At 37.5% G+C, this 14,979-nt stretch overlaps 2 protein-coding genes across 2 annotated transcripts in view; both read right to left on the bottom strand.

Annotated features, from left to right (window-relative positions):
• The window catches only part of LOC116307169 (octopamine receptor beta-2R-like), a gene marked incomplete at its 5' end in the record, with an annotated part of 16,981 nt that extends 12,228 nt beyond the window's left edge, over positions 1-4,753 (bottom strand). The window contains one exon of the mRNA XM_089038285.1: positions 4,711-4,753. Within this exon, the coding sequence (XP_088894411.1) occupies positions 4,711-4,753 (43 nt within the window). The remainder of the gene's footprint in view (positions 1-4,710) is intronic.
• Positions 4,754-5,005: 252 nt separating this feature from the next.
• Positions 5,006-14,979, bottom strand: part of LOC116291986 (uncharacterized) — a 35,903-nt gene continuing 25,929 nt past the window's right edge. Inside the window, exons 2-8 of the mRNA XM_089038280.1 lie at positions 12,218-12,314; positions 11,800-11,923; positions 10,803-11,380; positions 10,000-10,186; positions 9,360-9,674; positions 8,655-9,097; positions 5,006-7,265 (exon numbers count right to left, since the gene is read on the bottom strand). Of these exons, the coding sequence (XP_088894406.1) occupies positions 6,628-7,265; positions 8,655-9,097; positions 9,360-9,674; positions 10,000-10,186; positions 10,803-11,380; positions 11,800-11,923; positions 12,218-12,314 (2,382 nt within the window). The 3' untranslated portion in view covers positions 5,006-6,627. The remainder of the gene's footprint in view (positions 7,266-8,654; positions 9,098-9,359; positions 9,675-9,999; positions 10,187-10,802; positions 11,381-11,799; positions 11,924-12,217; positions 12,315-14,979) is intronic.

A 14,979-nucleotide genomic window follows, 5' to 3' on the forward strand; every position in this document is an offset into this window, starting at 1 on the left:
CAAGCAAATTTTTCACAACGAAGGGCCGAACAAGATATGCGAAGTCGAGGGCATCTTACTACAGTAACTGCTCGGCAACTTTTAACTACGAGTACCTTCGACTCTGTGGCGATGTAAGCACAAACCCAGGGCCTCAGTCAACTAGAAGGATTTGTACGGAATGTGAACGGGTAGTAGCTCGAAATCATCGGGCAACTCGGTGCGATGGTTGCTCCTTGTGGACTCACATTAAATGTGGAGGAGTCCTTCCAAAGGAATATCGGTCTATGAAATCTACCGAGGACTTTTCGCGCACCTGTAAATCCTGCCTTGAGTTATTACACCAACTTCCTTTCGCCGACGCAAGCCTAAATTCTAGCAACAGTTCGATTCTGGGCTCTGAATCCGGGGCAGAAGACGCAAACTCAGTCTGGGACGAATTTGACGAAATAGCAAAAAAATACCGAAAGAATCTCAAGATCGGACACGTAAATGCAAACAGCATTGGCGGTTTCAAGTTCCATGAAGTAAAGACCTGGCTGCTCTCTGGCAAGCTTGATATCCTTGTGATTTCTGAGACCAAGATTGATGAGAGTTTTCCTGATAGTCAGTTTCAAATCGACGGTTATCGTTTGTGTCGAAACGATAGAAAGGCCAGCGGAGGAGGACTCATGATTTACGTGAGAAGTGATATCTACTTTGTGAGGGTCCAGCAACTCAGTGGTCTATCTCCGGAACGTTGGTCTCGGTTTAGAACCGAATCAATTGTACTCAAGATTAAACTGGGCAAAACTTGGCTTGTTGTCGTTGGCATTTATAGACCTCCTTCGTTTCCCAAAACACAATGGACGGAGGAGCTTACACTTCTCTTTGAAGCTGTTTCTGCACTAAGCGATACTGTATTTTACGCCGGGGATTTCAATGCGGACCTCTTAGATCCCGACAAACCCCCTCGAGAAGGACGTTGTCTTCTGGATCTAATGGATATTTTTGATCTTGACTGTCTAATCACAAAGGCAACTCGTAAGACACACACATCCGAAACGCTGCTAGATTTGATCTTGACAAATTCCAAGAAAAAGGCTCTGACATCAGATGTAGTTGATACGCAAATAAGCGATCATTCTTTAGTATACACCATTTTACGGGCAACGGCTCCAAGATCGCGCTCTCGAAAAATATGTTTTCGAAGTCTCAAGAACTTTAATCAAGAAAAATTTATGCAAGATTTGCAAACGGTACCATTTTCTATAGTAGATGTTTTTGACGATGCGGATGATAAACTTTACGCCTTTGAACAACTTTACACTGGTATTTTAGATGAGCACGCACCTCTTAAACAAACAGTTATCAGGGGAAACCAGGTTCCTTACATGACAGAGCAGTGGCGCAAGGCTATAAGGCATACAAACAAGCTCTGGAAAAAGTTCAGCAAGGACTGCACAGACGCGAATTACGATCAATACAAAATTCAGCGAAATAAATGCACATCGTTAAGACGGAAGGCTATTAAAGAACATTTTGCGAAAAAATCTACGGAACCGGAAAACCCAAGGGAGTTCTGGAATACGTATCGGCCTTTCCTATGCACTAAAGCGAAACAAGCAAATGACATAATCCTAGAGGAGAACAACAAAGTCATAAGTGAAAAGCGTGAAATTGCTGAACTTTTAAATGAACATTTTATTAAGATCACAGAGAGCGTGGGGGCGGTGACTGAAGAGGAGTACGGAAAGAATTTCGTCAACCATCCAAGCATTATAGCGATCCAACAACATAATAACAACACGAGTTTTGAATTCCAGCGCACAAATCAAGTGCAAGTCGAGAAGCTGCTATTAGAGATCAATTGTCGTAAATCGTGTGGCTATGACATGATGACACCTAGACTTGTAAAGGATTCGGCGGCTGTGATAGCTAAACCTATTGCAAGCATTTTGAATTCGTCGATTGACCAAGGTGTTTATCCGAGTGGTTGGAAGAAAGGACAGGTGACACCATTGTATAAAAAGGACGACGAGTTTATGAAGGTCAACTACAGACCCGTCACAGTCCTTGTCGTGCTCAATAATGTGTATGAAAGGCTGTTGGCGGTACAGATGCAGGACTTTTATCGCGCGATCTTGTCTGACCTAATAAGCTCTTATAGAAAGCTATATAGCTGCGAAACAGCTTTGTTACGCTTGACAGAAGATTGGAGGGCAATGCGCGATAAGGGGGAGCTAGTTGCGGTGATGTCGATGGACCTATCTAAAGCGTTTGACGTTATCCAGCATGATTTATTGTTGACTAAACTAAAAGCGTATGGTGTTGGTGAGAGAAGTTGTGCGCTTCTGAAAGATTATCTCACTGGGAGACAGCAGAGGGTGAAGATAGGAGACACTTTCTCTAGCTGGGAGGGCGTTGGCCGTGGAGTTCCTCAGGGTAGCGTCTTAGGACCAATGCTATTCAACATATTCATAAACGATTTGTTTTTCCACGTCACAGAAGCCAAGTTAAATGCATATGCGGACGATCATCAAGTATACTGTTCAGGCACTGATCCAGCAGAACTTGAACACTGTTTATTTAGTGAAGTAGCTAAAGCAAATACATGGTATAAGGTGAACGCAATGAAAGTTAACGAAACCAAGCACCAAGCGCTGATTTTGGGAAAAACTGACCACAAATTCTCATTCCCTGTGAAAGATTCTCTGGACATTTTTGGAATGAATATAGACAATAAGCTCTCCTTTGACAATCACATCTCCGCCATTTGCAAAAAGATCAACAATCAGTTTAATGTTATGTTAAGATTTAGAAAACTTATCTCAAAGTGAACTATAAACAAAAAATCGCACGATCTTCTCGTACAATTTGGAATTAATAGACACTCGTAATGTTTTGAAAGTTCTTTAATTGTACTCGCCTAAAGGCTCGTGCAATTACAAGAACTTTCAAAACATTACTCGTGTCTATTAATTTCCAAATTGTACTCGAGATCGTGCGATTTCCTATACATACATACATACATACATAAACTTTATTTAACCTCGAATTTCAGAGTAGCTTACAAAGCTAATATCTTCGAGAGAAAAAAAAGGGGGGAAAAAAAAGAAAAGGGCTATTGAATAATGATTATAAAACTATTATATAATGGTAATTAATATTTACATATGTACACTATATACACTATTTTGCAGAATCAGTTCAATTTCAATGTTGATGAGTAGTTACTCGAAAGAGTCATACTTTAGTATATTACGACGGAAGTCCAAAAAGTTTGAGGTTCTAAAAGTATCCGGCAGTGCATTCCATAAAGTAGCAGCTAAATAAGAAAAAGAGTGAAGGCCATATGTAGTTGTTTTAGGTTTAGGGAGAGACAGAATGTAGTTACCGCGTAAATTATAGGAAGTAGACCGGAAAGTAAACATACTGTTTAGATATCCTGGGTAGTGAGAAAAAAATAGACTTTTGTACAATATGATTAAGACATTCTGAAGGCGTCTAACTTGTAGAGATTTTAGGTTGACCTTCTCAAGTAATAAATCATATGAAGAATCATAATCTTGTAAAAGGAACCTTAATATTCGCTTGTTTAAAGCTTCCATTTTGCTGGCATTGCGCGCACCGCAAAAATGCCACACCGACGAGCAGTAATGAAAATGCGGCAAAATGAAAGCCTTATACAGCTTTATTAGAGTGTCCCTTAACAAAATTTCAGTTAAAATTGCGAAGCGACGCCGTTCATCTTTGTCTATTTGGCGGCCGATTTCCAGCCGATCGCGCAACTGAAATGCATAAAAAAGATTAGTTCTTACGGCTTTAAAATTTTATTTATGTTTTTTAAGTACAAAATGATAGAAAATAATTGTTTTGACATTGTTTTGGCCGTGTTGCCATAGCGACTTAATTCGGTACTCCTACGGAGTACAATTAACGTTATAATTGTACTCCTCTCGACCAATCAGAGTCGAGTAATTTTGTTGAGTGTACTATAAGAAATTAAATATCATAGGATATTATTATTTAAATTTAATGTAAATTTATAATTGGATAAACTATTTTTAAATATACACACCTACTTGCAAGAACGTTGACATACGAATATAGTGATTTAGTGGGATAGGAATTATATTAAAAAACAAAAGAAGATCACTGAAGCTGAACATTTTCTTTTGTCTTTTAATATATTCCTTTCTCACTAAATTACTAATGTTCTAATATCGTATGACACCGTTCTTGCAAGTAGGTGTATATATAGGATAGGTGTTTATTTATTTCAATACGTGTTAGTGATACATAATTGTAAATTTTCATTCATTTCAGTTATTGTTATGGAAATAGGGCTATATAAATAAATAAATAAAGTTATTATTATTTCAAAATTTCAATAAAATCATTGAAACGTAAAATAAAGCCTCGAAATTTTACCTGATCATTGAGAAATAAACACTTCTTTCGCTCTGTGCGGTTAATTCCATACAATTGCAGCTTTCGAAAGAAATAACTTTGTTACAGATTGATAAACTATTCAGTGAATATCTTGTAAGAGTCTTTGTGTAAATATAGTAGTCACGACATATTTACGGGTCACTAACTAGCTTTTAATTCGCTCAAAAAAGTAATCATTTTTGCATATCACATTAAAACTACCTTTAAACCTAGTCGTTTGGGAATTTTTTTCTGGTCAATAAGGGGAAAAAATGCAATTAGTACAATAGAAAAATGTCAAGTCTGCTAATGGCTTACCTGTGGTCAGTTCAGCACGATCGAGAAAATTGTTCGTTGTGATTCAATAATCTGTGAATCAATATTTCAACTTGTTTCAGCTTATTACTAATAATTTACCTTCGCAGGAACCATTTTCTTAAAACTTAATCTACCTTGATTTAAAGTAAATTGAAGTCTGGGAGCCGTTGGAAACTCCTAACACCAACTCTGAGGTTATTTTACTTGCAATGAATCAGACAGTTCGAATGTGACTTCTGAGTTCAGCTCAATGTGAATCTAATATCGTATTTGCAGTATATGACGTATTATGAAGTGTGGGTCCAATTTAGATTTTTAATAAAATTCACTGAGTTAGGAGTTCGTTGGTTGGATAACGAGCTACCTCTAAAGCTCTACAGACCGTAACAATTGAGTCAACACATTTTACTTTATTTCAAAATGATAATTTTTCAATCTCAAATGAATTCGAAAACATGAAACTTAAGCACGAACATGAAGTTTCACGTTCGTCGTTATCAATGCCATTGGCATGGGTGAATTTGAATTGAGAATTCAATTTGCAATCTAAAAACGCAAACAGAAAAGCATTGTTAGTGCGATAAAAAGTTCACTCAAGTCAGAGTAAGAATATTATATGTTTGTCAAAAGAATTTCATCAAAATTTTGAGCTGTGTAATTAAATAGCTCACTTGTTTTTTTCTATGTTTTGTCGAATGTTGAATGAGTACTGTTGTGATTAACGAACGCGCTGTTGCGGTACCTTGGGCTATTGACAGTCTTATAAGGATGTTGGTCATGTAGAAAATGAAAACAAGTGAAAACGAAAATTATAAATATCCGTTATCTTAGTTTTGTTTAGCGTATTAAAGGATTACTAGGATTATAGATGTACTAAGATTATCAGTATCAGTAAAATCGTTAATAAAAAATATATTGTTAAACCAAACAAGTGGGGCCTGCTTACACTACCTTTATTCAATTTTATCTATTTTTATTTTATTCTTCTATTTCGAATAATGTGTTTAGTAAGCTATATTTATTTGATTACAGAGCCTTATGGCAGCCTCCTGTCATGGCTGCTATCACGTGATCGTGCGAAGCCTCTATACCGTTTTTTTACAAAAAGCAAATACAAATTAAATGAAATTTGCTGATCAGCGGTATATACCAGCTGTTCTTATGTCCAGATCGATTTTTATCAGAATAAATAAAGTTATTATTATTATCTTCTTTTATTTAAACTTTCAGTATGCGTAATACTTTACGAGAATAAAGCGGAACTTTTATAGTTCTAGGCTATATCCCTAGTGTGTCACTAACAAATGTCTATTCAAACGTGTAGAATGCCTTAATTATTTTATTATTGTTATCATTATTATAATTATTATCCTCATCATTCTTATCATCATCGTCATCATTATTATTATTATTATTATTATCATTATTATTATCATTATATAGCGCATTTCAAATCATCTCAATGCGCTTTACATTTATGACCATTGAAGGGCTATACGGGCTGCCCTCGTTCTTCGCCGCAAACCAGAAGAAACGCAGGCTCTTGGTACGAGACTGCGCAATGCACAGAAGCTACTATTAGGTACAGTTTTAAAAATATAATTACCATAGCTGGAAAGAGCATGTTGAAAAACAAACTCAACCGGGTCGAACTGAAGCCTGTGAAGGCGGCGCCTCTGCCAGCCGCTATACAGTCCGCGTATGACCCCGAAGCACAGCTCTAACTCGTTTGAACTAGTTAGGATTGATTTTGAGATTTTGCAACTTATATACTTTCATTCAAACAAATCCAGAGTTTTATTATATATTTTAACATGCTCTTTCCAATAGTAATTATTTTTCTGTTCTACTAATCTAATACTCATAATACTTGATAAGATTAGTTCATTGTCAAATCAATAATAAAACGTACCCAAGCTACATTTTAGCTACTTTAATCTTAATATCTAGATGGCTATGATTCAATATTTGTCTGGTGCTAGAAAACATAAAGTGTACAGTGTTCGGCTTGACTAAAAATTCCATAGGCAACTCTCTGGACATCAAAAAATAGTAAGACTCTCCTTCAGCTTTGACAGAGAAAGTCTTGCCAATACAAGAATTGGCTACTTCATAAGCCACGCTGACTTTGCTAGTTCTTATGATTTGAAAAAGGCATCCTTCGTAAAGGTCTTTTACTACAGTCTTGGAACCAAACATTCGTGAAGATATCAATTTCTTCATTTCTGCCGTCTTAAGAGGGCCTGGTTTATAGCTCGACGTCTTTGTTCGGTCGCACATGCATAGTTTCAGCTCTACCGCATCGTCCGCGCAGCCTTTGAATTTGTTATAAAGTGTCTGACGGTCGAAAAACTTAAGTGAAGGTTTAAGACCCGTTAGCTCTACCGCAACACGAAATACCTCGTCATCTTTCAACCCAACAGAACTTGAATCAATGTGGAGATCAAAAGTCGTTAACAACCCTGAGTTACGTTGTACTATTTTAGTAAAGGATTTACCAACAAAACGGACACATTTACCAAAACCTTGAGGCCCCTTGGACTTTGATTCGGAATCTGAAATAAAAACGACCAAAAAAATAATATGACATATAATACTTATTCAAAATTTCTAAAAATATTTGCGTGAAAAAGAATCTTTCTCCCTGAAAAAGATCGTTATATATTTTTTATTAACTTCGATAATAATGAATATAACAAATTAACGCCAACAGAAATGAGAGGCAGGGTGACCCGCAACTGCTGGCTCAAGTATACGGCTATTTCAAAAAAGGCTGAATACTGAATACTGCATACTGAATAGTGCATTCCAAGACCGAAGGGCATTGTGGGTCTAGTGACATTGTCTAAAGTAGGATTAATAATAATTATTTATTCTATTTTTAGTGTATTCCATCTGAAACAATATACTAACTACATGTAGAGTGTTAATTGCTGTATATTTACTTTTAAGTTCAAATTAACGAGACCCACAATGCACTTTGGTCTTGGAATGCACTATTCAGTATGCAGTACTCAGTATTCAACCTTTTTTGAAATAGCTTTATAAGAAAAGTAAGATATAACTAAAGGTAAAGAGGCATGAAAAGATCAAGAATTTAAACTAGAAACAATACGTGATGGTGTGCAATTTAAAAGCTTCTCGATGAGTTGAATATTTGCCAATAGTTTTGACTTTCCTTGGTTTGCTTGGGTCGTAGTAGCACTGAGGTAACTTGGCCAAACAAGTTTCGGCTTAAAGCCGGTTTTATAAATGTATAAGTGATCTTTTTGTTCAATTCATTTCGATTGAAATTTCCGTGACACTAATTTGTCGGGTCTTTTTGTCTTGTAGCTGAAGACGTTTTTCAGGATTGGATCAGTGATTTTTTATGATCAGGACGTACGTTCACAAATTCAGACACCAACAATAGAGAGTTTTAGATTTACGTTCACGGCAACGTGAAACGTCAGTTGACCAGTAAAAAATTCTTTTAAATTACTGAAAAAGAATCGCAAAAAAGTCCAAGTAGTAGAAAAACAAAAGAGTATTTGCGCTTGGTGAGAAGGTTTGTAAAAGGTAAAGTAAAATAAAGGAAAACTATGAAAACGTGGTCACGTTTGCCGTTTGCGGGAAGAAAAAAAGTCAATCTAAAACTCTCTAATAAAGTAGATATTACCTCATCTAGGAGGGTGTGCGCAACCCCCCGTCCCCAAACCCCTTTCCTAGATCCCGCGCCCTTTGTGTTTTTGTTGCGAGTAATAAATAGACTTGAGATTTTCTCCAGCAACTACATAGCTTCTCGGTGACTTTTGAATCGAAATTGTCACCTCATGATTACTCCATTATTTAATTGAAATTGGAAAGAATTTGTTTTTGCGAAAGAAGGAAAACCTGATAGCCTGTAGAAAAATAGATGTGTCATTGAGAAAGAATTGTTTTTTAAAATCCTCATTCAATCTCACCTTCAGAATACTGTTGTTGTATAACATTATTCAAAGTCCCCAAAGCAAGCTCTGCCATCCAAAGCACATTCGGGGAGTTGTCCATTAGCTTTTCTTCAGCTCCCTCGCATTGGCACCTCGCAAGAGGCATCAATGGTAGCTCGCTACATGTTCGATTCGATGATATTTTTGCGAACACGCCAGACACTCGGGAATCATTGGACGGTTTCTTCGCGTCATTTAGTGTCATAAGAGCACCATGAATGTCCAAGGTAGTAAGCAGTCTGTTCTGATTTTTCTTCAAGTTTTCAAACCTGTCTTTGCCCATTAGTTGGGCAGTTTTGTGCGGTATTATCATGAACGACAAAGGATTGTATCGCTCGTGTAATCCCTCATCAGTTAGGCCATAAGTTGTTCGTGTATGGCCGTGGTCGGATAATAAAATAGTCCATGTGTACGGGTCTCTAAAAGTGAAACCAAATTATGTCAAAAATGTTTAAGAATAATATAAATATCAAAAAATAAAATAAAATAGAAAAGAAAAAAGAAAAAAAGAAAAAAAAAAGGATTAAGAAAAAAGAATATAAAATGACTAAAGAATATCAATAAATTGACAAGCGCGCGCGTTTTAGCGCGAAAGTTCCCGCCAAAACCACAGGAACCCCATACACCAATATCAAAACGACCATTTAGACGCGAACAAACAACTGAATAAAGTATCATTACCCGGCAGCGAAGCGAATGAATTTTGAGAGCTCTTCGTCCATGCTTCGCACCCTCAAACCAGTCTCCGTGTGTGGCGTATTAAAGTGATGATACATGATCATTGGAGCAGCGTCCTCCACATTCCTCAAACCTTCCCTAATGGCACGTAAGTAGTGTAGGAAGTACGAGCTGAAGAATCGACCGTTGAAGCAGACAGTTGAAGGCCTGTCGTAGTGATTGGAGTATCCGTACTCTCTGAAGACTTCGCAGGAGAAGTGAGTTATTCCAATATGATCCAGATGGTGTTTGCTGATGACTTTGTTAAACTTGTTCCATCTGTAGATATAAGAAAACCATGTTGAGAGTGAATCAAAACCGGCCTCACAAATTTAACGGATAAGTTTCCATTTAAAGGGGCCGCTTTCATATATTAGCGCATATGGAAACGGCAGAATTGTATGATGGTTTAAGTTATTTTGAGAAAGTGGTTAGGGGGAGCTATCACATATTGGTGGGGTTGAGAACTATTGCAGGGTGACGAAAGGGGGTTAAGAATTGTTAGCTCTACAATGGAGTGGGGTTGTGTTATGTTTGTAAAGCCACCCCATCCCTCTCCCCATGCGCCCTAAAGATGGACCGCAAATATGTCACGACACTATACTTTTTTATAGAAGGCTTGGAGTCCTTTTTTCTCTCCAAGTTGTCCAACATAATCCCCCATTCATCATACCAACAGAGATCTTCTTGGAACATGGTTTGGTAGCCGTATTCTTTGAAGTGTTTAAAAAGGACATCAATGCCAAGTGGCTCTTGCGCTGCGGCCGACTTGCTGAGGAAGTCATCATTGGCTAATAAAAGTATAAAAAATCCAAATAAGAAACCTGCCACCCTGTTAGCTCAGTTGGTAGAAGCGTCGGCAGGAGGTCGTGGTTCAAGCCTCGGCCGGACCAACACTCAGGGTCTTAAAATAACTAAGGAGAAGGTGCTGCCTTTGTAATTACAATGGTCAGACCTTCACGTGGCTCGGATGACCCGTCCCGTCCCTAATCAACTAGAGACGTTAAAAGAGGACTGCGAGTTTATAAGTTGAAATAGTCCTCTTCATAATTCCTATACCATATTGAATAAATTATGTTATTAACAAGACGAGGGGTGAGTCCCACTGATCTTTACGTTTTTAAACTAAACTGAAGAGAAAAATTTGAAATGGAAACAGAAATTATTTTATATCATCCGCCGATCCTCTTGCTTCAAAAATTCCCAAAACTATATTAAAGACACTCAGATATCCAAAATGTTTGATTGAAAGATTCAGTAAACCTTCAGTTTTTATGGTTTGAAAGTCAGGAAATTGACCGAAAAGTTTGATATGCGAGAGAAGCGGCCATCTTGAAACCAAACTCTTAATTCCAAATATGGTATCAAAACCCCTAATTTGCATATCTGAATATTTCATTAACTTACCTTTTATAATTCCAGAAAACAACGGTCGAATATTCTCGAACGTGTGCATACTAATACTTTGAAAAAGTTCAAAGTCCAAAGCGCTGGCAGGTATAGTGGAATTCTGGTGAATGTCACGCAAGGCTTTGACAGACTTCCTCATCACTCGGTAAAAATGAGGCCGAGAAATCGAATCTAGGACTATGATATTAACGTTGACTTTCTTCGTTGAGTCGACGCGATTAGTGTTCACGAGGATTTTAGGCGGCAAAATTATGACTCTCACGAATCCTGCACATTTGATGTAACAAAAGGTGTCCCCTTGATTTCGGCTATTCGTTACGAATTCTAAAGCCTTTGCTGTGCTAAATGGAGTGATTGCTTCCCACTTTCTGATAACCCCATAATCTGGGTCAATTCTAGCCATGTATATTCTGCTATCCTCGCAGAAATCTAACGAACAAACGAGTGCTGGTTGATTAGACTCTGTGTACCAGCAGATATCAGATGTCGGAACTGGAGAGCAGCTTCTTCGCGTGATTGTGTCGCTGGGACTTCCAAAGAAACTGTTCGCAGCCTGGCACGACTTTGGGCTTGGTCTGAAAGGAAAGGATATGAAAAATAGGTGGCGGAATTCAAAATTGCATACAAAAACAAGGTTTTAATGTTCATTTGATGGCCGTTATGAAGGGCAATATTGTGAAGTGATGGAGGATTCTCTTTTCTCCGGGATCTCGGGGTTTTCTTCTTTCACAAAAATCTTTTAAAACCACGCTCAATTCTAATTTGATCTGCGAGTAAGCCGTGCCCTGAATCTGATCATGATAATTCCGGACTGTTTCAGGGTATGGGTAAACATATACCGGTACATACTCAAGGCTGATGAACATTGACAAGAGCAAACTTCACACTATGCGCGTGAGATGCGATGGCTCGAAAAGCAAGCTATGACAAAGCAACATTTCCCATTGTCAACACTGTTTGTGATATGTCACTATTATGTATAGTTATTCCTTACCGATGTGGTTTACACAAAATTTCATCATCCTCATCTTCGAGAGATTTCTGTCTGCCATCCTCATTATCTTCTGATAGACTTGTACGATGACATTCAGAACTTACAATTACCTTTTTGGAATGTCCTTTATAGAAAAAAAATATTTTAAATGATATCGCGTACAGTACACCTACTGGTCACATGATCATGTCAATACAATACACCTACTGGTCACATGATCATGTCAATACAGTACACCTACTGGTCACATGATCATGTCAGTACAGTACACCTACTGGTCACATGATCATGTCAATACAATACACCTACTGGTTACATGATCATGTTAATACAGTACACCTACTGGTTACATGATCATGTTAATACAGTACACCTACTGGTCACATGATCATGTCAATGGCTACATTACAGTACTTACCTAAAGCTTTATATATTTTCTTATCAATAGCAGTAGACGTTATAAGAACATAAGTGACGAGAAGACCAAATAACAACGATAGTATTACCTCTTTGCGCTGCAATCAAATGAAAGGCACTGATCAGTTAAATATATAACAACCATTTGGGCAGTTGCAATATGTGGATGGGTTTGTTTGATGTGTTTGTTCTGTCTCTTGTCACGTGGGTTTTTCTCCAGATTCTACTAGATTTTTTTTATACTAGAATTTTCTCGCTTCATAAAAACAACATGTGAGTAAAAATAAAAATAAAAATAATGATGATGATGATGATACGCATACTGAAAGTTTAAATAAACGAAGATAATAATAATAATAATAATAACTTTGTTTATCCTGATTTTTAAAAAACCGATCAGCTGGACATGATAGAACAGCTGGTATGAACTGGTGATCAGCAATATAAAATCTAAATAAAATCTATATTAAAATCTGCGATTAAAACCTAAAAGTATAAATACAAGAAAGGAGAAAATTAAGTATAATATATACATATATGCACAGAAACACAGAAACACAAAAACCCCGAGCCCACAAAACATATATATCCATTGTATATACGGGGGTCGAAAAAGAAAAAATAGGCTAAAAAAGATATATATACACATAATCGAAAACGGGTGCCTCCGTGTAGATTATTGGTTAAATAATTAAATAAATTAAACAAATATATGAAGAAAAAATCTATCGTACATTACACTTATGCTCTTAATTTTTAATGCTCAAAATCTAGAAAATACTTTTTAAAAAAGCTTGTTTTTAAAAATGGAAAAAGAGCTAAGTTCTCTCGAATCCTTAGGCAAATCATTCCAATTCCTAGCAGCACCAAACGTAAATGATAGTTGCCCCATTTTGGAAGATGTTTTTGGTAAGTTCAGTAATGTCGTATCTCTCAGCGCATATCCTGAGTGCAGGTTTTGCGATCACTTGATAAAGTAATACGCATTGTCTGATTCTGAAGGCGATCTAAGCGCTGTGCATTCTGCTTCCCACAGTCTCCCCAAACTATGCTCCCATAATCTAATATTGGTAGAACAGTTTGTTTGTATATTCCTATTAACATCTTAAGTTTTGGATAAATCTTAGAAGATACGCGTCGTGGTTTCCTACGCTCCTCTCGTGTTCTCTCAACATCCCGCATGTTTTGAGAGTATATCAAACAAGAAATTTCTGGAGGCGTTGCCTCTTAATCAAAATAGGAAAACTAAGAATATCTGAGTTGTGAACGAATGATTCAAAAATCAGGTTTTGGACGATTAGAATACAATTTACAAGCGTTTGGTCATAGAAAGGTTAGCTGTTACAACGGTACGGTTTTAGGGCACAGTCTAAGCATCCGATTAACTAAATAAACATCAGGGGGCAAAGAGTCATATTCGTCATAGGACAGGTCTAGGCCTGATCGAAATCTTGCATAAGATCAAGGTAGACTCTTCCACAGTCTCTCGCTCGTCCGTTCCGTCTCCACGCTTAGAGATCTCTAAACGGAACGGACGAGCGAGAGACTGTGGAAGAGTCTAAAAATCAAGGTCGAATTTAGCTTGTACGTGCTACTCGTGAGAGGCATGTGACTTGTCTTTTGAAATTTTATTTTTTGGTAAAGAGAATGCGTGACATTGACCTTGCTGGTCGGTTCATCGGCTGGTATCTCTGCAGTTAACATTTTTTTTCATTTTTTTATTTTTGTTTAGTTTGACATTATTTATATTATATCATCTTTCATAATATTTGTCTACTGATTATTATCTATGATAATAAGAAGTTCTGCGCTTTTCTGCACTTTTCAGCTCCTTCAGCTGTTTCCGTTTCAGTTTTTTACCGCGACCCCGGTGAGGGTCCCCTGACTCAGGGGAGAAAGCGTTGCGTGACGACTCTGAAAGCGGCTGTGTGTTAGACTAACGACCTCGAGGTCAAGCTAGCCAACGATCATTGTGATCGATTTACAAAGTGTGTTATGGTGGTTTGTTTGTTTGTCATGGGTAAGGTAGCCTCCTTTGCAGCCGTTCTTAGGTTCGTCACGCAACGTTTCTTCGACCCTAAGAACGGCTGCGAAGGAGGCTATGGGTAAGGTAGAGGGTTCCAAGAACAGAGATAAGGCGCCAACTGCTTTGGAGACCCCTCAAGTTCTTTTACACTATCAGGTTAGGTGTTTTCATGCACAAGTGCTACTACAACCTAGATTCCAACCAGGAACCGCAGGACCACATCAAAAAGAGAGATGTTGGCTACTCCCTACGTAGTTCCAACCAAATAACATTGCCTCTTTTCCATACAGTCAATTATGGCAAAAAGGCAATAAGGTACCAGGGTGCAAAACTGTGGAACGCGCTCAACAACAATACCAGAGAATCGAGTTGCCCCGTTATTTTCAAACAAAAACTTAAAAAGGACATATCTCAACTAAAGATGTAATAACTCTTTCCAGTCAAAATATTAAATTATGTAATAATTAGCTTAGTAGTAGATAAGATCGAGAGAATGAGAGAGAGAGAGAGAGAATGTGTGTGGGTGAGAGTGAGAGGACTAGTATAGCTTAGGACCTAGGATTAGAACACGCCCACATCAGCTATGCTGTATATAACTTATCGTGTATAAATAAATATTATTATTATTAATATTATCTTCAAAATCAATAATAAAATAAATGCCCGATATATTTTTAGATTCTCAAGTGGGAAACTGAATGCTCCACTTGTGCCCACTTGCCAACCGATCGAGAGAT

Source organism: Actinia tenebrosa, unplaced genomic scaffold, assembly GCF_029948245.1.
Source record: "Actinia tenebrosa isolate PJP-AT-01 unplaced genomic scaffold, QUT_ActTen_1.0 PGA_scaffold5__44_contigs__length_20552954, whole genome shotgun sequence".
Lineage (NCBI taxonomy): Eukaryota > Metazoa > Cnidaria > Anthozoa > Actiniaria > Actiniidae > Actinia > Actinia tenebrosa.